This window comes from Lichenostomus cassidix, chromosome 6 (assembly GCF_008360975.1).
Source record: "Lichenostomus cassidix isolate B80296 chromosome 6, HeHo_3.0, whole genome shotgun sequence".
NCBI classification, from domain to species: domain Eukaryota; kingdom Metazoa; phylum Chordata; class Aves; order Passeriformes; family Meliphagidae; genus Lichenostomus; species Lichenostomus cassidix.
In genome coordinates this window covers 26355568-26379375 of record NC_139487.1, presented here as the reverse complement: position 1 = coordinate 26379375, position 23808 = coordinate 26355568, and the positions used below count along the sequence as shown (strand labels likewise).

At 43.7% G+C, this 23808-nt stretch overlaps 1 protein-coding gene across 1 annotated transcript; it reads left to right on the top strand.

Moving 5' to 3' along the window:
• The first annotated feature begins 6317 nt into the window (after positions 1-6317).
• On the top strand, positions 6318-23578 carry SNCG (synuclein gamma). The gene is made up of 5 exons (XM_085064160.1): positions 6318-7539; positions 12508-12549; positions 13412-13539; positions 21996-22070; positions 23195-23578. The coding sequence occupies exons 1-5, from the start codon at positions 7419-7421 to the stop codon at positions 23222-23224; spliced, it is 396 nt and encodes a 131-aa protein (XP_084920286.1). The 5' UTR covers positions 6318-7418; the 3' UTR covers positions 23225-23578.
• Positions 23579-23808: the final 230 nt, after the last annotated feature.

Sequence of the window (23808 nt, the reverse complement as noted above, 5' to 3'; positions counted from 1 at the left end):
TGAACAGGAACTCGGCTTTTATCAACTGCCTTCTCCCTCTGGCACAGGAAAAGGATGTTAGCTTAAAGGAAAGGAAGAGAAAAGAAAGGAAAGAAAATACTGAGTGCTCTAACAGACTCTCATTACACTGCCAGAAAATGTCACAGACCTGCTCACCCCAGGGCTGCACATGGAGGGTTTTTCTACAGTTTAAAGGCTGAAATACCTTGGCTTTAGCAGCAGTATGTTTGTGGTATGTACACCAAATTGTGGGCATTGAGGGACTCAGAGCAAATGCACAGTGAAAAAGAGCCAACCAACATCCATTCTTATGTGACCTTTGCGAAGCAGCTCTGTGAATCATAGTCTGTTCCCATCAAAATGGAAGATTTTCATGAAGTTGTCCTTTGGACATGTCAGGATCATTGAGCATTTTTAAGAATTTCTGTTTGGGTTGTCATCTCTTGATTACATTTTTAATTACCATTAAAAAAAACCCAATAGCCAAGAGCTGCTGTCAAGAGCTACCTCTGTCTCCACAACCTAATAATAAATTAACAAAAAAAAAAAGGCTGTGGAGGTTGGATGTAGCTTTATTACTGGTTTCGATTTGCTTGATCGTGCTGCTTTTAGTTTTGTTGCTTTCATAAACTGTGTTTCTTTTTTCACTGTCTTTCAGGATGATGTGCTCTGGCATTTTAAAGAACGAAATGGAGGAGAATGATGCTCCACTGACAAAACAAATGGGAATGCAGGACTGCGAGATCATTTCTCAGTTTGAATGATGAGATTGAGCAGCCCAAAGTTCAGTATGTCCTGCAGAGCATTAAATGTAAAGCTTTTATGGATTTGTTCCAATACCCACTGAAAATAGAGGATAAAATCTCTCCAGGATTTTGGAAGGCCTTTTTATTAAAGGCTGTGAATTTGCACCTCCTTATCACTGGCTGGATTTGCACCCCTCTCCTTCTAATTGCCCCTATTTTATGCTTAATGGAAAAACCTAGAGACACACAGAAGTGCCCTTCCTGACCTGTGGCTGACATTGCTGCCTAAGAGCAGTGACAGCAGCATGTGGGGCCAGGCAGGGAGAGATTTTCCTAATTCTAAGGGAAAACCTGCTCTTGCTGTAGCAGTCACTTCTCCAGGGAGATGAAATCACAAGGTCTGGACTGAAGTCTGATAAAAATTAGCAACTTCCCTCTGTTCCTTCCTGTTGCTTTTATTTCAGAATTGTGTGCATCCTGCTGTAACACATGTCAATGTGTGAATATTTCATGTGCCATGTTTCACATAGAAATGTGCCTTTCTCACAAGTAACTGGATGTGACCTAAGCATTATATTTGTTTACGTATCAAGACCAGTACCAGGAAGGAACTGAAGCCAACATGAGACAAAACAAGCAACAGGCTTATAACCTCACCTGCAGTGAGATCCTGGCTTGCAGAGACTTTGTGCTGCAAGATACTGAAGTCATTCTTCATGGGTGTGATCCTTCCCAAGTGGTGGGGCCATGTTTCTCTGCCATCCTCTTGGCTCAGAACATCTGCTGCTCCTCCAGGTGCAAGAACCTGTTCTTTGTGCCTTTGTATTGGTGCTGCCCTATGGGTGCAGCAGGCACAGATTTGCAGGTTAATAATTTAGCACGACTTTTTTTGGTAGCACTTACGAAAGATGCTAAATATGGAGCAAGACAGGGGGTGACGTCCCTTTCCTTGTGATAGGCATAGCATAGGATGCTGCTATGAACACAGGAAAGGCATTATTTATTCACAGGAATTTCCTTACTGAACACTAGTTGAGGTTTTTGTCTAATAGCTGTTATGATTTGGGGTATCTGAATAACATGTTCAGGTTATACTGTTGGTTCAAAACATCAGATTTATTGTCAGAGTGAGCTGTAAGTTTTCTTTTCCATCTGTAGAGGAACAGGTGTGAGGAGTGTACCTACTCAGGAATGAGATACACCACAACTTTGACTTCTGTTTTTGAGCTGTTGCCTCACATAGAACCAGGGAAAACAACAGATGAATTTGCTGTAACAACCTTCTCATTGCTTTCTGAGGTCAGTCTCTTCTAGTTCACCAGCTAAAATCAGTAGATATCTTGTCACTCTCCAGTTGCCTAGTTTAGTGTTGGTGTGCTTTACAGAGCTGGATACCACTGCTGGAATTAAAGAAATGGGTGAGATAAATTGACTTAAAACATAGCTTGGAAAATTACTTGGAAATAAGTGTTACTCCAGAAGCACACTTGAAACCCTTTTAGTAAGTGATGTGATAATAAGAGCAGTGTGAAGATGTTTGAAGCTGCCCTGATAGTTCTCCGAAGTTTCTAGCAGTTCTCAGAACAGCTAGCCAAAAGACACTGTCCCTTCACTCTTGGTTCCCAGTCACTACTGACTTTGTTTTCCCCCAAGCCCTTATTCATTAAAATACCTTTCCTCCAAGGATTTCTGGGAAGTACTTCCTGGAAGTGTTCAAACTATTCTTCAGCCTTCAAGCTAGCCTTTGAAGAGTTGATATTGCCAGTTACACTGGATCTGTCACTTATGCCCTGGGATCTTGCCAGCAAGTGTCAGGACTGCTCTTGCCTTGTCTGGTAATAATAACCCCTTCCATTAAACACAGCTCTTAACCTTCTCTCATGTTACCTCCCCCAAGAACTCAGTGCCCTGTTTGCAATTCCATAACCAAGTTGTCAAATGCCAGCACCGTCTCCTGGATAATCTGCTTAAGGTGCAAAATCTCATCTTGGCCCCTTTCCTTTTGCTGAGGGTCAGAGCCCTGAAGCTACAGCTGGGTAGGAGGTGGGCAAGCACAGAGTAAACAGTGCCAAACAATGCATTTGATTTATGGCTTGTCTGATAAGTGGCTTGTGTGTACTTGGGAAGCAAATGCTCTGGTTGTTCCAGTCAGCATGTCTCTGGAGAAAGAGCCCTTAGAAATTCAGTTTTCACTTAATAGATTCTGATGATTTTGTTTGTTTCTTTTGTATCTTTTCAGAATCACTGCATACTCTGTAATGCTCTTAATTATAGACTTAGATTTTGAATCTGTGTATTTAAAAGAAAACAAATTTTGAAAAAAAATGTTTAAAAAGCCAAGAAAAGATGGATAGCAAGTGTTGCTTTAGATTCATATATTCCAGTTCCAAATCTCTGAAATCTCTGAAGCAGACTGAATAACTGAAAGGGTTTTATCTGTGGGAAGACAGTTTTGTTGATATCTGCACAGCAAGGGGATAACTTCTCATTAGGCATTGGGATTTAGATCTGGAAAATGCTGTCTCATTCTTTGCCCGCTGCCGATGTGCACTCATGTGTGTGCAGCTGCTCTGGAGGAAGAGAGCATGGGGAGAAGAGTGTCAGGAGTGAGGCTGCAGGGCTAGGGAGCAATTCCTTTCACTGGTCTGTCCATCTGAGGAAGAAGATGAATTCTTGTTGCCTGTATTTTTAATGGTTTGCTCAAAAGCTATCAGAGGTATTCGACAGCAGACATCAGTCACAGAAGATTGCTGCACTGGCAGCACTCTGTGCACTGCATGTGGCTCATCCCTGTGTGTGTTCCTGAAAAATGGCTCATCCCTGGGTTATTCATTCCCTGGCTAAGGAAATTAGCTCATTACCTATGCAAACGTACATGCAGGGATTCAAGTCCTAAACTGTTTGCCAAGAGGATGTCAGACAACTGCTTGTTTTCATTAGGGCATGGGAATGACAGATCTGTGACAGTTCTCCTTTCTGCATTTTGAAGTTGTTATAAGTGGAGAGAGAGAGGAAGGATTTCTGTTTATATACAGCAAGGTTCAATCCTGTTAATGTTGATATTATTCTTCATGCAAAAACTTCCTGAACAACGGATATTTACCAGCCACAAAAGCAGTCTGTCTTTTCTTTCCTTACCTGCCTTTCAAACAAGATCGTATACCATTTAAATACTTCAGTAGAATATGACCAAATCACAATCCTTTCGTCCAGAGAAGTGACTTTGTCAGCTGTTAGTCTCCTGCAGAAGTTCATTGTTAAAGGACAAGGTTAAGGTTTTGTGGGCAGAGTAGCTTGCAACTGGGAAAATTCAAGAAGGAAGAGACCCAAATTAAGTAAAATCCTGTTTAATCTTTTGCGGACACTGAGAAAAAGACAGCAGAGGACAGGGAATCTCAATTTCTACTTTGCATTCTTTTCTTTGCCTTGCATCTATGCTTTGGGAATTGGTAGACTTGAGTTAGAATTCTCTTGCCCATATTCCAGAACTGCTGGCAGATGTTGCACAGAGCTACATCCAGGTATCAGCCACCAGCACCCAGGGAGAGGTGGAGGCCCTGAGAGGAGGGGAACTGCTCTGTTCAGGGGAAGTTTTGAGAAACTGTGCTCCTATGCAGCAAGAGGCTCAATGGCCAAGCCTGAGCAGCCAGAATTCAGACTTTAAATGAAGAACAAGGGGATGGTTTGTCATTGCACAAGTCAAGACAAGACTTTCTTTCGATATTTCAGTATGCACATCAGCCAATGTTTTTGAGATACAGATTTGTATAGAGTGCTATGAATTATATTCAACAGGGGGGAAAAAAGTAGCTTAACTGGCTTCTTCTAGTGTTGCAAGGCAGAAAACAGAGAAAAAGAGGTTGCTGCCAGGTGAGATAGGAACTTGGGGTCTCTGAGTTGCCTGCTGGAAGCCTTCTCTTTAGCTGCAGATTATCTTACCTGATACATGGGAGGAAAACTTAGCAGGCAGAAATTTAAGTCCCTAGCAAAATCTTAAAGCCAAGAAGCTTGTGTTAACTCTTATTAGTTTTGTCTGAGGCAGGATTGGCAACAAACTGGGACTTTATCCTCTGCTCTGAGTAGAAGTAGGGTACTGCAGTCACCTGGAGGTGGAAACACTGAGGACCTATTATGGATGCTTGCCCTGTATAGATTGCCTACGATGTTGTCTTGCGTCCAGAGCTTTCCTAAAAAGGTTTCAAGGTAAAACAATGCCTGTGCAAACTGTCTGCTGCCTTGGGAGGGATCCAGCAGCATTGAAATGTGTCTTGTGAGCCTTTTCTCAAGGTCACTGGGAGAGGAGAAGGCAGGAAAGGAGTATCCCACTTGAGTATTGGCTAATTCAATCTGGTGATGATTCATGTTTCACATCCCAGGATGGCTTGATATTTCATGTATTTGTTACCTTTTATAGCAATGCAAAATATGTAGAATTGAATTGTACAAATCACAATGACAGAACAATGGCTGAACAAAATCAAAATACATTTCTCACTCAGCCTTATCAGCCTGGGCATTCTCCTGAAAATACCAGTAAAACCCATAACCCTGGGAAGATCTGTGCTCTGCTTTAATGGTCTTTGAAAGGCTGGTGAAAAAGTAAATGGGCCCTGGAGCAATTCCCAAAGATGGTAAATTAATTTTTTTAACAAATGTAGTTAAAACAAGGCTCCTGCCCTGTGCCTGATGAAATCAATGGCAGTTTTGTGACTGGCTCCAGGAGCACAAGGTTAAATCACTGGTTGTATGGCAAGTAAGGTGCAGGTATCTTCAATTTGAGAGCACCTTGGGAGCAGGAATGAGCACCAGCCATAGCATCAACCACCTGGGGGGAATTTTGACAGATGGTAAGAAAACTTTTTTCACTTATTGCTGCAACAATCTGGAACTATGTGAGCTCCTGTAATAATTGGTCTGCTATGCTGGTATTTCTCTAAATCTTGCACTTTTTAAAATTAACAATTGATAAATTCATTAGTCTGACAGAGATTTGGCTCCTTTACATTCAGATGGAAATTTGTTCGTCATTTATAAGTGAGGAAACTTATTTGTGAAAAAAGGATTAAGAACCCTATATGTTATTTCCCAGATCACCAGCTTTTCAATACTTTCAGTATGGGCTAAAAAAACACTTCCAAAAACTGAAGAACTGTTCTTAGTTCCACAGTAAGAACTATATTTGTGTACATGTCTGCATATATGTACAGATACGACATTTTTTGTTCAGACTTTTTTTCTGTGTAGCCATTCCCCATCTGACCCTTCCAGGCTGATAACTTGTGTCAGCAGTGGCTTGCAGACCACTGCACTTCATGTTGTTGTGCTGTTCTACCCTCCCATAACACAGCTCAGCCTCTGAATTTCATATTCTGTCTGCCTGGTGAGGAAAAGCAGTCCAAGCATGTCAGGGTTTGGGCTCAGAAGCTGATGCTTCATGGCTTTCATAGTTTCACATATGGCACTATTTAAAAAATAAACAATAAATAATCACCTTCCTGCACCAGCAATTGCTTTCACAGGTGCTGGCACTGAATTTCAGTTTATTGGTGGGGCAATAGCTGATTTAGGCCATTCAGGATCGACTTCAGAAAACAGTTTAACTGGAGTTTAACTGCAAGCACATTAGAATATGCAACTGTGATTAATGAGCATGTTTTGGTATTTTTTTCTAGCCAGGCCTTGAGGCTGGACAAATCCTCCCTGCAAACTGTAAGATTTCCTCAGTCACTTCTCTGCTGGCTGTTCTCACCCCGCTGGGCTCTGCAGTGCCGGCTCTGACATGAGGGATGGTGTTTGGTGTGAGATGTTGTCTCGCTCTGCGGCGGCAGAGCAGGGCTCTGTCTACAGCAACTCAGAGAAACAAATAGGAAACAGGATTTCCCCCAACAGGCGTCTGATTTTTCCCAAATGAACAGTTGTAATGAGATGTACAGCTGAGCAAACCCCACAATTTATACTGCATGACTTCAGGCTTGACAAAGATAGCAGGTGGGACCTCATGCTCCCTTCACCTGAGCACCAAGCTGTAGCTGGTTCCTTTTTCTCCCAGGATTTACTGGAAATAATGTTCCTGTTACCAGTTTGAGCAGGGTGGGTTCTGGTAAGTGCCAGACCAAGAAACCTTGACCCTGTTTGTTTGCTACAAACACTGCCAGCATTACACGCTCTCCACCCTCCTGGGGCCCAGGAGAGCTGGTGTTTGGCTCCTACTGCAGCCTCGAGAAGATGCCCTTTCAGGAACTCAGCTCTTCTGCTAAAGTCTCCCTCTTCACTGAGACCGTCCTTGAGTGAGAGCATTGCAGCATGTTTTAAAAGCTCTATCTGTCTGGAAATTCTCCAGACAGCCCCTTACTGCTGTCGTCGTTGTCCTCTCCCTCCTCCCTTCGTAAAGCTTCCCAAGCAGATTCGTATCATTAATATTTCAGTATCAGCTGTACACGGGCATTGGCTACACTGCAGCACACTTCATCAATAAGAGCCAGCCAGGGCTGTGAGCTTTGCCACACTGCCTTCATCCAGCACAGGAGCAAGAGCAAAGGCAGAGCCTGCCAGACAAACCAAGTATCTGCTGAGAGTAAGGCTGCATCTCGCAGTCCCAGCCTTGAGGTGCTTTTTGCTGCTTTTTCTCCCTCATTCAGATCATCCCAGACAACACCCTAAGAAGCAACAAGAATGGATGTCTTTAAGAAAGGTTTCTCCATTGCTAAAGAAGGTGTGGTGGCTGCTGCAGAAAAGACCAAGCAGGGAGTGACAGAGGCTGCAGAGAAGACCAAAGAAGGGGTAATGTATGTAGGTAAGAGAGAACGAGTTTTGATCTACTTGTGAGCATGAACAGCTGCATAGATTGTCTCTGAGAAAGTCCAGGGAAATTATATTGTTCCTGAAGCTTGGGGGTGACTAGCAGGATGGTCTGGATAAGATACTCAGCTCTGCAGAGTTGCTGTGTAAACCTGGGGTGCCACAGCCTCCCTGTGCCTCAGTTTCCCCACCTGTAAGTTAGATGTAGAAACCACTACTTCGGGGGAGGCAGCATGATGTTAAAGGAGTAGATGCTCAGGTGTAAGGTTTGTTTGACTGTTCACCGATTGTTTGCAGGGGGAGTCAGACACTCTCCAGGCATCTGAGCACTGCTGGTCTCTGCCTCACCTCCCCATTGGGAGAGACTGCCTGAGGAGGTTCCTGAGAGGGGCCAACGGTGTTAGCAAGAGGGGATTGCAGGATGCATCTGTTTCCCCACAAACAAACGGGTTTATGCTGAAATCCTGTTCACCAACCTATTTCGTTGCCCATGCACACATTAATCTTCCTTTGCGAGAGACGCCCAAATTCCTTTTGCCCAAAGAACAGGATCTGGAAAACAGCATGCCTGATGTCCTGCCTGGAGACTTCTTTCACAGTTAATGGGCTGAAACCTTCCCTTTCAAGGTCACCCTCGAAAGCCACTATCTCCACATATCTAGCACTTGCAATTATACGGCTGGATGGTCAGATATTCCAGATAATACAAACTCTAAGGAGTCTTAGGTTCCCAAGACTGATTTTCTCGCTACTGATTACTGCATTTCACACAGCTTTTTATTTTTGCTGGAAGTGGGAGTGTTTCTTTTTGTAGGAAAGTTTACATGCAGGCTCTTCCTGATATCATACTGCAACATCCACCGCTGTACTTAGCTACTATATTTAAAACAGCTCTATTGCCTTTAGCTACAGATACGAATTCGTACATTATTTATATTAATTATAAACTCTGTATGTAGCAGGTCTGGTAATGTCTTCACCTTAAATTTTTAAATACTTGATTATTAACATGCTGGAAGTGAATGGATGTAACAGTTCACATTTCAATTTGAAGCAGATCAACAAGAAAAAAAGGTAAGCTGCATCCCTGTAAACAACTAAACTAACTACAGTAAGTGAGACACCAGTCTGCAAAATGTCACATGTATGTGTCACATTGTACCATCATTACTGCTCCACCTGCCTCCAGATTTGAGTTGTGTCAGGGTTATTCAGAACTTTTATACATAATTCCTCACATCTCTGTTCAGTCACGTTGTACACCTCCATACTGTGACCTGGTTTTCATTGTTGCACGGCCAAGAGATCTCTCTAGGAGATTCTAACCTTTTCAGTAAAGTTTTCTACAAACCTGAAACTAAAAAGCCTTAAAACCTTATTCTCTGAATGAGGATCAAATAAGGATCAAGGTGAGGATTAAGTGCTTTCTCCTTTTATTGGTTTGGTTTGTTGATGTACTGCCGGTTCCTGCCCTGTCATGCACTGGACAGTGCTTTGCCTTGGCCTGATTCAGTTCCTGTTGGGAACTGCGGGAAGCTCAGCCCTTTGGGGAAATTGTCTTTCACAGGCAGGAAAAACCAAGGCCAGATGCTGATTAGCTTAGAAAATAGGGGTTTTGTTTTAATAACCAGAGAAGGTGGAGGTGTGGTATATTGGTTAAAACTGGAATGATTAGTATCTTGTTCATGCTGCCTTTTATCATTGTGCCACGTAAAGAGTAAATCAGAGACCTGAACTGTTCCTTCCTTGCTCCTTCCCTTGCAGGGCCCTAGCCCAGCAGCTTCATCGAGAGCATTAGGTGATGCAACTTGAATTTTTGGATGGTAGGAGAGAATAATACTGTATCAAACCTTGAGGGTCTTTTGAGAACCTCAGGAAAAGGAGCAAAATCCCCAAGGCCTAGGATGGATGAAATGGATCCCTGACTTTAATTCAGGTTTGTGTTAACTCATTGCTGACTCTCCTAGGAGGATTCCAGATGTTGGGCACAACCACCACGTCTGGTGAGTCACTGCCCAGGAGAAAAGAAATAATGCTCACTCAGAGGCATCTGTCTGGAGTGAGCAGTGTCACTGGGGCACTATGGCTACCTCGTCCCTCACCTCTGATCCATGCAATTCAGCTCCCACAGCCCATGCCAGAGCAGGAAATGCCTCCCTCCTGTGCTAAGCCTGCAGTGCTGTGCTCCTGCCCTGCTGCCAGCCTTGCTGAATGGGTGGGGGAGAGAAGGGGATGCACAAGAGGGAGAAATCCTGTATCATGGGTCACCTTCGCACTTGGTGAAATCACAGACTGCTCTCCAAATTTTAACAGCCTCTGAGTGTAGCCAAGTGGCAGGGGATCCCTGCCAGTTAGTGTGGATCCAGCAGTTGGTTCAATGGGCTATGGTTTTTTATTTGGTTTAAATAGGGGGATAAGTGATGCTGAAGTTAATTAATTAATTTAACACAAAGCTGCATCAGAGCATTAATTCATTAGAACTGTTTCATGCTATAGTTCAGGAAGCCTCAAGAAAGAATGCACTTTTAGTTTTCCAGGCTGATCTTCGACTATGTGTGTTGCAGAAAGCCCCGACACACCGAGCTGTGTTTAAACTTAGTGACTCCTGCAGGACTTAATGCACATCAAAATATCCCTTTCTACTCTAGACCTTCTCCCAGCGCTCCACCAGCTCAGTCCCACGCTGGCGGTCCCAAAGCACTCACAGATGAGTCACAGCACTCAGAAGAGGCAGGATGCATGAACTTTTAATTCTGCGTGCAGAAGCTGCAGGCAAGGACTAATGAGTGAAATGAGATTGAGCATCAGGTGATTGCTTTCTGATTCAACAGATGCGGGTTGCTGGCAGCAGTGTGCTCCGGAAGGTCGGGTTTCATGCGGTGCATAATGGATGGCAGCCTGAGTCATCGGGTGTGGCTGGGCTGGGAGGATGGGGCCAGCTCTCCCCAGGCTGCAGCAGTGACTCTTCCCAATGACATTGCTTCTGTCTTGAAATGGATTCAGATGTTTTTCTTCTATCTGCATCCCTGCTTTCGGGAATTATTTTCCATTGGCAAATACAGCACCTACCCACTCCCCTCCCCCTGTAAAAGAATTGAGCCCAGATAGTCTCCCTAAAAGTCTTGTAAAAAACATACAGAAATACACTCTTGTCTCACTAAGTGTGTTTATTGCAAAACTGAAAGGCATGAAAGGCTGATACAGCAAATCATGTACTTTGCCTACCTATCAACTGCTCTTTGACCAAAAACCAGCAAAGGGCTAGGCTTGAGCATCTGTGTCTGATATGAGACAAGCTTGTATGTCAAATCAGTATTGTGGTAGTCTTTTTTTGGTATGGTATTGGGAGGGAAAATGAAGCAGGAGGGTGTCTGAATTGAACTCTGTGTGTTTGACCCATTCAGGGGCTCACATGCATGGCTTGAGAATTGCACCTGCTCTGCCCAGGGCTATACTCCTGCACATGTTTGTGTATCATGGGCACTATTATTAAATCCAGTTCACAGCAGTGTGTGTGCATTTATCAGGTGCATCACTAGGAGCTGCAGTTTACAGCAGTAACAAGTAAAAGGTACAAAGATTTCATCTCTGGAGTTCTATCTAACACAGTTTGGGAGGGTGGAGTGAAATGTTGAGGGTATATTGTAGTAGAACAGTGTTGTTCTGCCCCAGGCAAACATTGCAACCACCAAAATAAATCAACAATTGAGAACTACATTCAATAAAACATAACATGTATCAGGCAGAACAGGGCTGGGCTGGTGCTGTTGTTATCAGGGCACTGCACCTGTTTTGCTTTTCAGGCTATTAATGAGAATGAGCTGTGGTTTGTAGCTGTTTTCTACCACCACACCCATGGATGCTCCACTACCATGGAGTCAAAAATCTGCCTGGTTGTTTTTACCATTTTGACAGTTGACCATAGAAATCCTTTCGTTGTATCAGTATGGGAAACCTGAAGAGAATCTGTATAGGTGCAGATGATTTACAATATACAGTAAAGTGGGACCAGTGGAATATTTTGGGACAGGTTTATTTAACTTCCAACATAGATAAATTTGATCCTTTATTTTTTTAATATGTAAAGCACCTTGTTACCATGGGGCCTGCCCATCTACCATATGATTTAACTTATCTGCAGCAGTATCAAGTAGAAGGGATATATAGCTGGTCACTTCAAGCGTGGAGGAAAATCACAGAGATTAATTATTCCTTAGGGCCATTTGTGTTGCACACTGAATGCCTTCACATCCTGTTAGCTTTGCTGCATTGAGAACAGTGAGATAAATTACAATGCATGCATACATATGGTGTACTTTCATAATTTGAGATAAAACCATCTGCTTTCTGTGTACTGCTGTGAACAGGCATTTACAGCCTAGGCTGAGGCACTGAATTGGGAATCTGGTAAGTAGGGATGTAGTAGGTGGGTGGGGGTTCTGTAAATTCAGTCTCAGGTTTCTCCAGAGTGTTTATTAGTGGTATAGAATGAGACTTTAAATGACCACTGCAGCCAAGTATCCTGCTGAAAGGCAGGGGGAGCCATGGATGTGACTCCTTGTCTTGCAAGACTGAAGTTGGTGAGATATTACCAGGTGATTTTATTTACAGTCATTTTCACAATTTGCTTGAAGTTGATTTACCACTGCTCGACTGCTCATTTTGGAAATGTTCCAGGGACAAATTTTCATACTTCAGCATGGTATAATCAAGATTTTTCAGGTCTAGGCATCTCCAGAGAATTTGCTGTTGAAGCTCTCCAACTCTCAATGCAAAGGTACTCATTGGCTTTATTGGGAATCTGGTCTCTTTTCTGGCTCTACAAATGGCTTATATCTGAGCAGGAGGTACCAGCAGCACCACAGCTCCCCACTGCACTTCCTCGGAACAGGAAGCCATCTGTGTGCAGAAATCAGGGTGTTCTTTGCCAGGCAGCACTGATGGATTGTGTTTCCTTTCACAGGCACCAAAACCCAGGAGGCCGTAGTGCAAAGTGTGACCTCAGGTAAGAGCACAGCCCCGAGAGGGATGTGTAAATCTTGCTGATTGGTTAGGCCTCTTGGGAAGGCCTAACCAAGTGGGAGGTCTCTGTGGGACACTACTGGTCTGCCTGACCTTCCAGCTGATGAATGGACAGTACTTGCCAGGAGCGATGGTTCAGGGTCTGGCATTTGCTGTGGACACGGATGGGAGAAAATATTTAATCAGCAGAGTAGGTCAGAAAAATTTTACAAAGGTTACTTGGCAGACTGGGATGATTCACAGCAATTTAGACATTTCACAATGTCAAGTACACAGCCCAGCATGCAGAGAGGATTTACTTTCAACAGATCCTGTCTGGCCAAAACTGTGGTCTTTGGGAGACTCCTGTCAGGCAAATGCAGAGTCAGAGACCCAAAGGGTTCCTTCTAGGGTATCCCAAACTCCAAGAGCAGCCATATGGACTGCCCTGAAGGAAGATGAATGGATCCTTTCCCTGGAGAATTTCATAACTATTGCTTTTTTCTGCCAAGGGGTATTAAATCAGACAGAAGGTACCCAGGAAAAGGTCATGCACAGTCTGCAATGCAAAATACCATATTTACACTGTTGTCTCTTAGTATCTGACAGAGAATTTTTCATTCACCAGTTGCCCACAAAGACTGACAGGCTGCAGTGCTGCTCTCTGAGCAGCATTTTGTCAGACAAAAATCCTCATGTACGTGATCTAAATTCAGACATGATCTCATCTAAAAAATCCAAACAAGGACTGCACCAGGGCTAATTTCTTCTTTTACATCAATGCAATCATTTTGTCATCCCAGAGAATTTGGCAGCCTTCTGGCAATGTCTAGCTTGCTGACTTTCTGCTTTTATTGAAACTGCAGTTGCTGAGAAGACCAAAGAGCAGGCCAATGTGGTGGGAGAAGCTGTAGTAGCCAGCGTGAACACAGTGGCAAACAAGACTGTAGAAGGAGCAGAGACCATCGTGGCCACTACAGGAGTTGTAAAAAAGGTATGTTGTTTCCCCCATGATGTGCAGGTGAGAAGAGCCTTTGGATTACACTTAAACTACCTGCAAACATTTACAGTTGATGGTTTTATTTATTTCATGAAAAGTTTTCAGCAATATCTGCTTTTGTATAACACTTAATATTATCACATAATGCCTAATATAGTTACAGAATTATTTACTTTGGAAGGGACCCCTTGAGATCATCTAGTCCAACCCCCTTAGGGCCAGTGAGAGAGAACTGTATCCCACTGGGTTTTGAATATCTCCATGGAAGGAGACTTCACAATATCCCTGGGCAACCTGTGCCAGTGTTTGACCACCCTCATAGGAAAAAAAAGAATTGTTTTCTTTTGTTCAGATGGACACATTAATCCCTTGGTGCCTATTGTCTCTTGTGCCATCAGTGGGCATTGATGGCAAGTCTGGCTCTCCATTTTCTTATGAATGTAGGAAAGGATTTTTCCCAGGGACTTGAGTAGGGATGTGTCTTGGCTGCAGTGAGCATCTGGCCTGAGTCAGAGCTCTGGGATGTGCAGGGTGGGAAGGCACGGGAGCCAGCATTTCCCTCAGCCCTGTGCTGTGCTGGTGGGATGCTCAGGCTTGCCCTGGCCCCAGTACCTCCGGAGGCAGCAGAGGGCAGCAGCAATTCAGGCACAGCCTAGTTCCAGCAGACAGCCGGACCCTGCTGCTCTGCTTCGGGCTGGTTTGACAACAACCAAGTGCTTATTGATGAAGGCCGTGTGACCCAAATTGTGTACGGATTAAGCCAGATTCAGACAAGGCATTTTCTGTCCTCCAGACTAATTTGACAAGCAGGGCTGCTTCAATTGAGGGGATTAAGGGGCATGTGAAGAAGCAGAACAGCTCCTTAGATGAAGGCAGTGTTGATCATTAGAGGAGATGCTTTGGTAACAAACAGTACCCATTCGTACAGCACATGAGGCCAATACTTGGCAGCTCTTTGGTAAGCCCAGCTCTTTCCCCTCTTCAGAGAGTGTGATCAGTACTGTTGATAGCCTCATGAGCTTGATGAGTCACAACCAACCCAAACCCAGAATCAAAGCAAAGCCAGGCTGGCCAAAATTGTTTTAATTGTTCAGATAGTCGGCTGATTAATTTCCTGACCTGCACGTAAACACATTGTGATGTGAAACAAAACTTCTACACAGCATATAAATCCTGAGAGAATAGCCTAACAAAAGAGGAGACCAGCAGCTACAAGTGACGCAAAATGTCCTCCTGAAAGCATGTGAAAAAGGCAGATACAGGAGTTCTGCTAAGCCCTTGGGATAAATTTAATCTCTGTTCCCACAGGGAACAGCAGTTAGGTTGCAGGAGTGCAAACAGTGGTTCCTAATTCCATGGGGCCAGAATACCCCCTCCTACCTTTTGACTGACCATGGGGTGATTGACCCAGGAGAGAGAGGAATTTGCTGATGGTAGGAATCCCTGCTGCATATATTGAATTCTCTCTTCTCTAGCAAGGACTGAGCAGCAGCAATCCTCCCTTTCCTCCTCAGTGAGAACCCCACCTCAAAGAATGGCAGCTACAGTTTACCACTGATTTCAGAGCTTAAACCAATGCAAGATTTCCAGAGAGTTAAGCTGAACTGAACTGTCATTCTGGTGTCTTCCATTAAAGTCCAACTGCTTAGAGTTAAAATGGAGATTGATTAAAAGATATAAAATCAGGACGTGTCACATGCTAAAGGGCAGAGATTAAATGGAGCCAGGAACTTGCTTTGGGTACACCATCATGGTGTCATGCCAAACAGCAGAGGTGGGCATCAGAGTGAAAACAGGAGGAGAAAAACAAAACAAAACACAGGAGAAAAAAATTCAGGAAAAATGTTTGTTTCTGTGAAAGAGGTTTCATCTGTTCTGCTGGTTTAGTTCAGCTTAGAAGTACAAATCTTTTATTCATACTCACGCACCATACTTTAGCATCTAGCTAGACACCTTTTGGATCCAGCTAGTCACAGAAGATTGAGCTCTGCACACACACCCAGTGCATTCCCACTGTTAATGGATAATTACCATGCAGCCAAAGCTGCTCCAGAGGGAGGGGCCTGAAAGGAGTATAGGGAAGTTGTGCTGGGCTCTGAGCACTGGCTGTTTTTCCTCCAGAACTGCTCTTATCATGTTGCACAATTTGTTAATGGAAATATATCCAGAGGTTGCTAATAGCAGCACCAGGCACTGTAATGCATGTGGGAGACCCATTGGCGATACACTAAGAGTGATAAGGTATAGCTTTTAAATGTTTAAACAGTGAATACCCACTGTCATTATCTTGCAATCCTGGAATCATCACAAGCATTTCAGCCCCTGAAGTTTGAGAAAGCTGTTGCATCCAATCCCGATACTTGTTTGTGCTCCATACCATCTTCCTTTCTAATTGCACAGACCACTTGCCAACATCTTATTTGGTTTTCAGGAACTTGTTTCCAGTGTTGTTCTCTGCTGACTTTATAGAGGGGCCGTTCAAGTGCCAGGGTTCTGTGAATGCATGGCACTGAGCAGTGCTGCGGGCTGACTCTGGGCTGGGGACTCGAGTGGCCCAGGACGCACAGTTCCCAGCTAACCATTCCCAGTATTAATATCAATTACTGAGAGCTTGTTGACATTTAATCTGTGTATTTGACAGCTGGGATCAGTGGCAGGCACACACTAGGAAGGAGAGGGGAACTCTAAGGGTTTTGGGTTAAGTTTTGCTGGGGATAGCTGTGGGGTGCTTGAGTACTGTAAGGGTATCAGATGGTGACTTGGGCCATGAGAAAGAATTCAGCCCTTTGTTGCATCATGGCAGGCACTGAAATGTGGACACCCTGGCAAGCTTCTGTTCCTTACTGTCCTTGGGGGGAGCACTCAGAGCCACACAGAAGGAAATGGGGCTGAAGTAACTCTACACCTATGGAGGGGTGCCAAGCACCACATGAGAACAACCTTGAGTAGTGCTGGCAGTGCCTGATAGGGCTTTGGCACTGACCTGGTCACTGCTGCATACAAGAAAGTATTGACTGATTTGGGGGAGTTTTTAAGTATTAACTAAAAAAATCTGTAAATTAAGAGATTATAAACTTTCAATGATTTTTCTGGTACAAAAAGGAATGAAACCCATCAGCAGTGTGTTCTGTCTGTGGCTTTGCACCTATCCCTATCACTCGGGTGGACATTGAGAGATTCCAGTGAGATAACCACCCACTAAATATCCCTGTCTTAGAAGAGGATTAATTCTTCGTCTGTATGACACAGCACAGAGCTTGCTGCAATGCAGACACCACGTGGCTGGGAACAAGCCCATGTATATACACACGCTCTCAAAATGTCCCTCAGGGTTTGGAACAATTTCCCCAGTAACTGATGCTTCCCCACACCCTCCACCTAGATCTTCCCTTTAGATCTATTTGTCCTGTCAGTTTTTATGATTCAGTTGTCAGTTCATGACTCTGTCACTTTGAGTTGGGTCTGATCTTTTTTTTACTTCGCTCCATTAATTAAGTGAGCAGTTGTCAGTTGTGTGCAACCGCTGGGCGCGTTCTCTGGATCACAGCGTTTCTGTGCACCCGATCTGGCACACGTTTGCCACACCCATACCATGGCTCATCTCTTTCATAACAACTGCACATCTTGAACGTGAAAGGCTGATGTTCATGGGCTTAATTCCCTTCACTTAGACCCTCTGATGCTGTCAATGTGAAGACAGTGTCACCAAAGGATTTAGAAGCAGAAACTGAGTGACCTCCCTGTTCAAGTTAGATTGGGCTGGGCAAGTGCCACTAGGAGAGCCACCAAGGGCATCAGAGAAGCCACCAAGGGCATCAGACAAGCCACCAAGGGCATCAGAGAAGCCACCAAGGGCAGAGCTGCTCAGCAGGAGGAGCAGGGACATCAACAGCTAGACTACCTAACAATTAAGTAGAATAGATAGTTGAAACTTCTTCCCCTCTGTATTCAAGCTTCATTGTACTTAGTTGATGCAGTGATGCAGCCCAGTGGTATCCTTCTGTGTCTCATGGAGCAGGGGAGACTGCAAAAGCAGTGTGGAGTGGGGTACTCTGCCTACAGGCACTTTTTCCATGCTTCCCTCTCAGTCTCATTAGTACATCACATTTTCCCATGCGAAATAGCTGAATTAGTGGCACTGGTGAAACCTTAAAGCTTACAAGACCATGGATGTGCTTCATGGCTCAAGCAGTGTGCCTTGGCAATCCTGTAGGATACGTCGTTAAATATGGATTATTTAAGCGTTCCCAGGAAACTCTCAGAGAGTCTGGCTGTGAGCTGGGTAAAAACAAAGCCACCCCAAAAGTCTGTCTGGATTTGTAGGGTAAGATGGGCATCCTGTACACCCATCTGACTGTCCTGTTGGTGGGTCCACTCACTTTAATCAGGGGTTAACCTCTTAGTCAGAGCTGTCAGCATCACTCTGAGTACACTCAGCCTGAAAGCTCTCCAGGACAGCTCGTCCACAGGACCTGTCAGGCTGCCTGCAGGCTTTCAAGGGAGTGGTTTGGGGATGCTGCCAAGCAGCATTGTGTCTGCTCCAGCACCCAAGGTCAAGAGCACTACAGGAGGCTGAACCTCTCCACCTTATGCAATTGATGTCCCATTGAAGGCTCTTAAATTTGTAGCAGATTAGGCTGCCAGTGAAACTCTCTGGCTTTATAGCCTTAAAACAATTATAATAATAAAGAAATCCTGCTTGCCACTGAATTTGTTGAGGTTTGATGAGTATATTCTAGCATCCAATATTTGGACTGCTTTCTCTGTTATATAAGGCAGATAATAAGATTATGTTCAAATATTTGGGGACAGCAAAAAAAAACTCCTATTGGCCTATAAGATAATATAGACAAAAATTGTAAATTCCACTTCATATATGGACTCAGACAGCAGAGCACACAAATCAGTTGCTGAGGAGCTGAAAAAGGGAATTTCATAGAACCTGTGAAAATGAGCAATCTGAGAAATTAAATTGTAATTAATTTTTTTCAGTATTTCTGGGCTCTTAAAATCAGCTTTTAAAAAGCTTATTAAAATATCTGAACACAGAAGGCTATAGTACAGTGTATTTAAGATCTCTTAGCATTGCACAGGAACATTTTTATAAATGGCAGGTCTGAATTTGTTGAGTTTTTCATTAGTGACAGCTGAGCATCTACTTATGTTTCATAACCTTAGAGAAATATTGAATTTTATATATATAGATCTTCTGTTGTGTATATGTTCTACATATAAATATATATTTAAACACACAAGCTACTTAAAAACTTGTACAGTATTCCTGGAAGGAATTCTAAGGTCTTGTGTTTCACTTAGCTATTATGTTCAAGTACTTCACTTTTCTTTCTTCACTAGCAAAAAAATATTAAACTACCCTCTCAAAAATAGAGAAAAATAGTCCATAGCAAACTAATTTTTTTTTTCATTTAAAATACTTTTTTCCTAAGAAAATACATAAATTCTGAGGGGAAAAATTCAGCTCAACCTTTAAGAGCAGGAGGAGCATTACTAATTGCTTCATGGTTTCAACATGCCTTTCCCTTAGAAAATGTTATGCCTTTTAATGAGGAGATGAGCACTGACAGGAATGGCAAAATTCTTGCTGCCCCCCCAAGGAAGCTGGATTTTCAACCCTTCTTTCTTGGCCAGCATCATTCTGTGAGTCAGTGTTATAGCTGGAGCTGGTGCCCAGGAATTTCTGGCTCTTCACCCAAAGTGAAGACCCCTACACCACATGGTCCTCCTCTGTATATTGTCTTCCTGAGCAGTCAATGAAATCCCCAGCCAGCTAACACCCAGCTGAAGAATGCAGCCCTTCCTCATCTCCTGCTCCCTAATCCGGGCAGGGTGGAAGCGCGTGAGAAAAAGGCTGTGAAGGGACATCCCTAACACGGCCTGACAGCTCTTCATCCTGCAATTGTGCTGGTACCTCCAATGCAGTTTGAAACACCCTCCAGAAACTCAGTTGCTTCCCTTTCTAAAAATAGAGGGTTGATTTTTAGCCTTCTGGAGCAGAGTCTTGGCAGAGAGCATGAGCTAAGGGATCTAACCAGCAGCACAATAGCTGAACTTGCATTCTCCAGCCCACCCATTGCTCTTGGATACAGTGTCCCGAGGGTGGTCCTCACAAAGGTGTTGCTCTTCCCGGACTCTGCACAGCTACCAGAGCCCAGCTCCCTGCCGACAGGAACAGTAGGTGATCATACCCTGTAGATGGATGGAGTGCACTGCACACATCCTTGTATTCCTGTGAGCTGTTCCCCAGTTTTCCCAGCAGCTGAGCACCTTAAGCAGTTGCCTTTGATTGACCTTAATGATTTCACACAGCAGTCGGCAACTCCACCTGCAAAACATTATGAAACACCTGCTGCTGCAGATATTGTCAGTGGCTTGTATTGGAGATTTCTTTCCTTTCCACCTTATAGTAAAAAAACCTGTTTCTAAAGCTTCAAAATACATTTTAAGGTTCAAAATACATATTTACCTGCTTTGGTCTAAAAATATTACATTTTAAGCTTCAAAATACATATTTACCTGCTTTGGTCTAATGCACGCTTTTGAGTTATAAGGTGTAGTCATTTTTATATGGCCCTATATGCAAAGTGTAGTGTAAATGCAAGTGTAAAGTGCTTTAAAACCATAGGCTGGATCCTGAGGCTGGATCCTGAGGCTGGATGAGCCTCCATAAATTCAGAGTAGAGAGCTGTTAGCTGGGAGCAGGAGAGTTGACTCATTTCAGAAGGGCTGTGGCTGAGTGGCTCCATCAGAGCAGTGGCCTCTCCTGAAGAGCCGCAGGTCTCCCTGCAGGAGAAACTGGTTTCCATAATGTGCAGTTTGATGTCGTTTGGTTACCTGGGCTTGCTTAACACAGCTCAGGCTGGTACTAGCGAAAATCATTTCAGCCAACAATGCAATGCAAGTTAAGGGCACGTTCCTCAGGAGAAGATGATCACACTGTGCTTCTCATCTGGAGACACCACTAGTGCACAGTGCTCTCCAAACTAATCAGCTCTGGTCTCAGCAGGGAGATGACAGGAATGCCTGCAGCTGTGACAGACATCACTACAGGGGTGCAGCTCATACTTTGGCTATTTTCTGTCTCCAGTGGATTGATCTTACAGTAGCTTGCATGGAGAGCAGGAAGCCTGTAGGTAGGACAAGTAGGTTGCAGGGCTTCCGTCTCCTGGCTCTCCTTTCTGCTACAAACGAATCTGAAGTTCAATTTCCAGCTTAAATTTTCATGGGCTCTACCTTGTATCTATGTAACTCTGTCTACTTTTTTCTTTTTACTTCACATCACATTTTCTTCCCTAATTCAGTCCAAACAACAGCAGGGATGTTCTCCTACTGGTGAGAACAGTTGTGACTAGACAGAAAAGTAAAGATGTACGAAAACTAGGAGTGGAGTCCCCCAAACACATGGAGCATAACATTCTGTTTACAGTAGATTTGGCACAGACATTTGATTTGCATTGCATCAACAGCAGCACCAGGCAGTGTGATGGCCTTGTGTTTCCAAATTGTTGAAATTCATAACTGCCTTCCATGCAAAATTGATTTTCCCTTTATGTAATAAATATGTGCATCCAGTTCCCTCTGTGGTGGCCCTGACTTCATGTGGGAAGAGATTTATTCAGGAAAACTGCTGGGCTTGTGTGCTCAAAGGGAACAGAGAAGCTTTGTCATTTTAGTTCAGTTCTCTGGTGATTTGGGCCTGGGCTACAGAGGTCCTGCTAGTTCTGCTTCCCCCTGCTTTCACTGACTGATTCCACACAGGTGCACTTCTGCTTTCTGTCCATCCCCTGTGCACAACCAGTGTGGTCAGGATTTTGTCTTCTCTTCCCATGTGGCCAAATTGTGTTTAATGTAATTGCCTGGTAATGCAACCTTTTCTCCTTGAATAGCAAGGCAGCTGAAAGATGCAGGCAAGTAGCTAAAAGAGCCCTAAATACTTAAGTAAATGCTTGGACTCAAACAAAAAGAAAAGCTCATCCTTTGATAATGACATTTTATCTGAAGCGTGACATTAACAGCGCCACAATACTGCTATATCTTCAATTAGTTTTAGTCTATGCAATGAGTGCTTAGGGTAAGATAATGTGGGGAAAGGCTGGGCATAGCCTTACTATACGTAAATTTATTAGTTCCTCCCAAATTTCTTCACACTACAGGAGTCAAAATTCTGGTCTCAATAATAGAAAAAGAACTGATTTTCTGTATGAAAATGACCCTAAGCCAGGCTGTAAGAAATTGAATTGGTTTTTTCATAGATATCTGCTCCAACCAGCCGCACAACAAAAACGGATTTCAAGCAGTATTTGCCATCTATTAAAACTGCTATTTTGCTTGCATGTGTGATGCTTAGCCCCATCTCACACAGCCTGGCTAAGATTAGGGCAATGACTCTGCATGTGGCAGCAAGGACAAACATCTTGCTTGTGACTTGGCAGGAGGACCTGGCAATGCCGCAGCCACCGGAGCAGCCCAGGCTGGAGGGAGAGGGAGCCCCGGCGAACACTGGAGAGGTGAGTGGTGTCACTGCCCTGGCTGCCCTGAGCTCTCTGTGACACACATGGGCTCTTTCTGGGTTACTGGTTTCCAACTGGGAGACTCCTCCCTTTGCTTCCTGTGGTTATAGAACTGCCATGCAAGGAGCTATCACTGTTCGCACTTTCCCGAGTTATTGGACAAAAACCTCAGCTCATCAGTTCTCACTTTTGCCACTTCCTTACCTTGGGAGTTTTCCATGAGCGACAGAGGGACAGATTGCAAAACTGCTGCCTGATTTGGGTTGATTTTGGGGTGTAAATGTGCATATAAAAGTTAATGCTGTCCTATGGTTCTGTCTGCACATGGAATAGCTTTTTCCTGGTTACAGCTATACTTTAGAAGAGATTTAGATAACAAGTTAGAGTTTTCTATAGATTTTTTCTGTATTTAAATTAGTTAATTTAATTTTTGACCTGTTCTATCTGCAATGTTCATCTTAAGCCCTGGGTCAAATATCAGTCTCTGGGCCAATTTCAGGTCTTGGACAAGGATGACTTTTTGTCAAATGTGGACAACAGGGGCAAACACTTCTCATGTGGTATTTCCTTTACAATTTCAGTGTTAAGGCCTTTGTCTGCCCCTTCTGCAAGTACTGCATGTACCCAAACCCCAGAATTTTCAGCCTTTCTGAAGCTTAGACTCTTTTCATGGTCCCCAAAGCTCCCAAAACTCTCAGCTTGGACCTGCCACCCTCCACCAACCATCACCCTGCCTCTGCCAGTCCCAGAAATGGGCCTTGTAATCCCACTGGTTCCATGGCTGCACCAGTGCTGAGGTGTCTGGGCTGGAGCAGGAGCAGACCCAGAATCACAAAGCAGAATACTCCTGCCAGTGGCAGCCCCACCCCACATTAGCTTGACTTCCATCATGTGTGAATTCACGAGGAAACCCTGACTTTCCCCAGACATCTGAGTTACAGCAGGAGTGTGTCTGGTTTCCAGAAGGAATGGATAATTTGTTTATTTTCTGTACCACCTATGGTCCTCAGTGTTGGTGGGGTTTTGTGTGGTGACTATCAGAATTGATTTTTCTCCTAATTTTATTTATATGTTTTCCACTCTGAATATTTACCTGTTTTCTTATCTGTCATCTCTCACAGGGTGAAATTGAAGGCGATCCATCAAGTTAGGGAATTCTAGCTCAAAAGAGACCATTGCAAGAGCATACATGGAAATATTAGCTGACACCACGACAGGAAAATCCCTCTGTCCACAGACTAACTACATTCAGCTCTATAGTCTTTCACTTGCCTCATAAACCAGTTGTACAGTATATGTAAGCCAGACTCCTCTAACTGTAAGTAAAGTGCAGGTGTGTACTGGGCTGTGTGTCTTTCCCAGCCTCCCTCGTGGCCTCCCAGTTGCTTTGTATATTTTGGTTGGACTCACTAATCTGTGTCTCACATCCATATGCACTGGCACTTGGGATCTCTAGGCATTATGGAGATTTTTTTTTTAACTAATTAAAAGTGTTTGAACAAGTTTTTGGTCTTGTCAGTTTTGTTTGCACATTTTACATGTGGATCCTTCCAAATTGATGCATTCTTCCTGTAAAATTGCAGTATTAGAATACAGGGATCGCAAAACTATAAGGGCCTTGAATCATGTTTTAAGAGATGAAGAATCATGAAAAATTCTATTTCTGAAGTCAGTACTGTAGGTAGGCTGGTTTTCTGTCTTTCAGGGCTGAAAAACAAATATTTTGCTTTTTAAA

Coding starts and splice junctions, on each gene's coding strand:
- SNCG (XM_085064160.1), top strand. CDS start 7,419: ATGGATGTCTTTAAGAAAGGTTTCTCCATTGCTAAAGAAGGTGTGGTG. Junction 7,540..12,507: donor AGAAGGGGTAATGTATGTAG/GTAAGAGAGAAC, acceptor TTCCTTTCACAG/GCACCAAAACCCAGGAGGCC. Junction 12,550..13,411: donor AGTGCAAAGTGTGACCTCAG/GTAAGAGCACAG, acceptor TTGAAACTGCAG/TTGCTGAGAAGACCAAAGAG.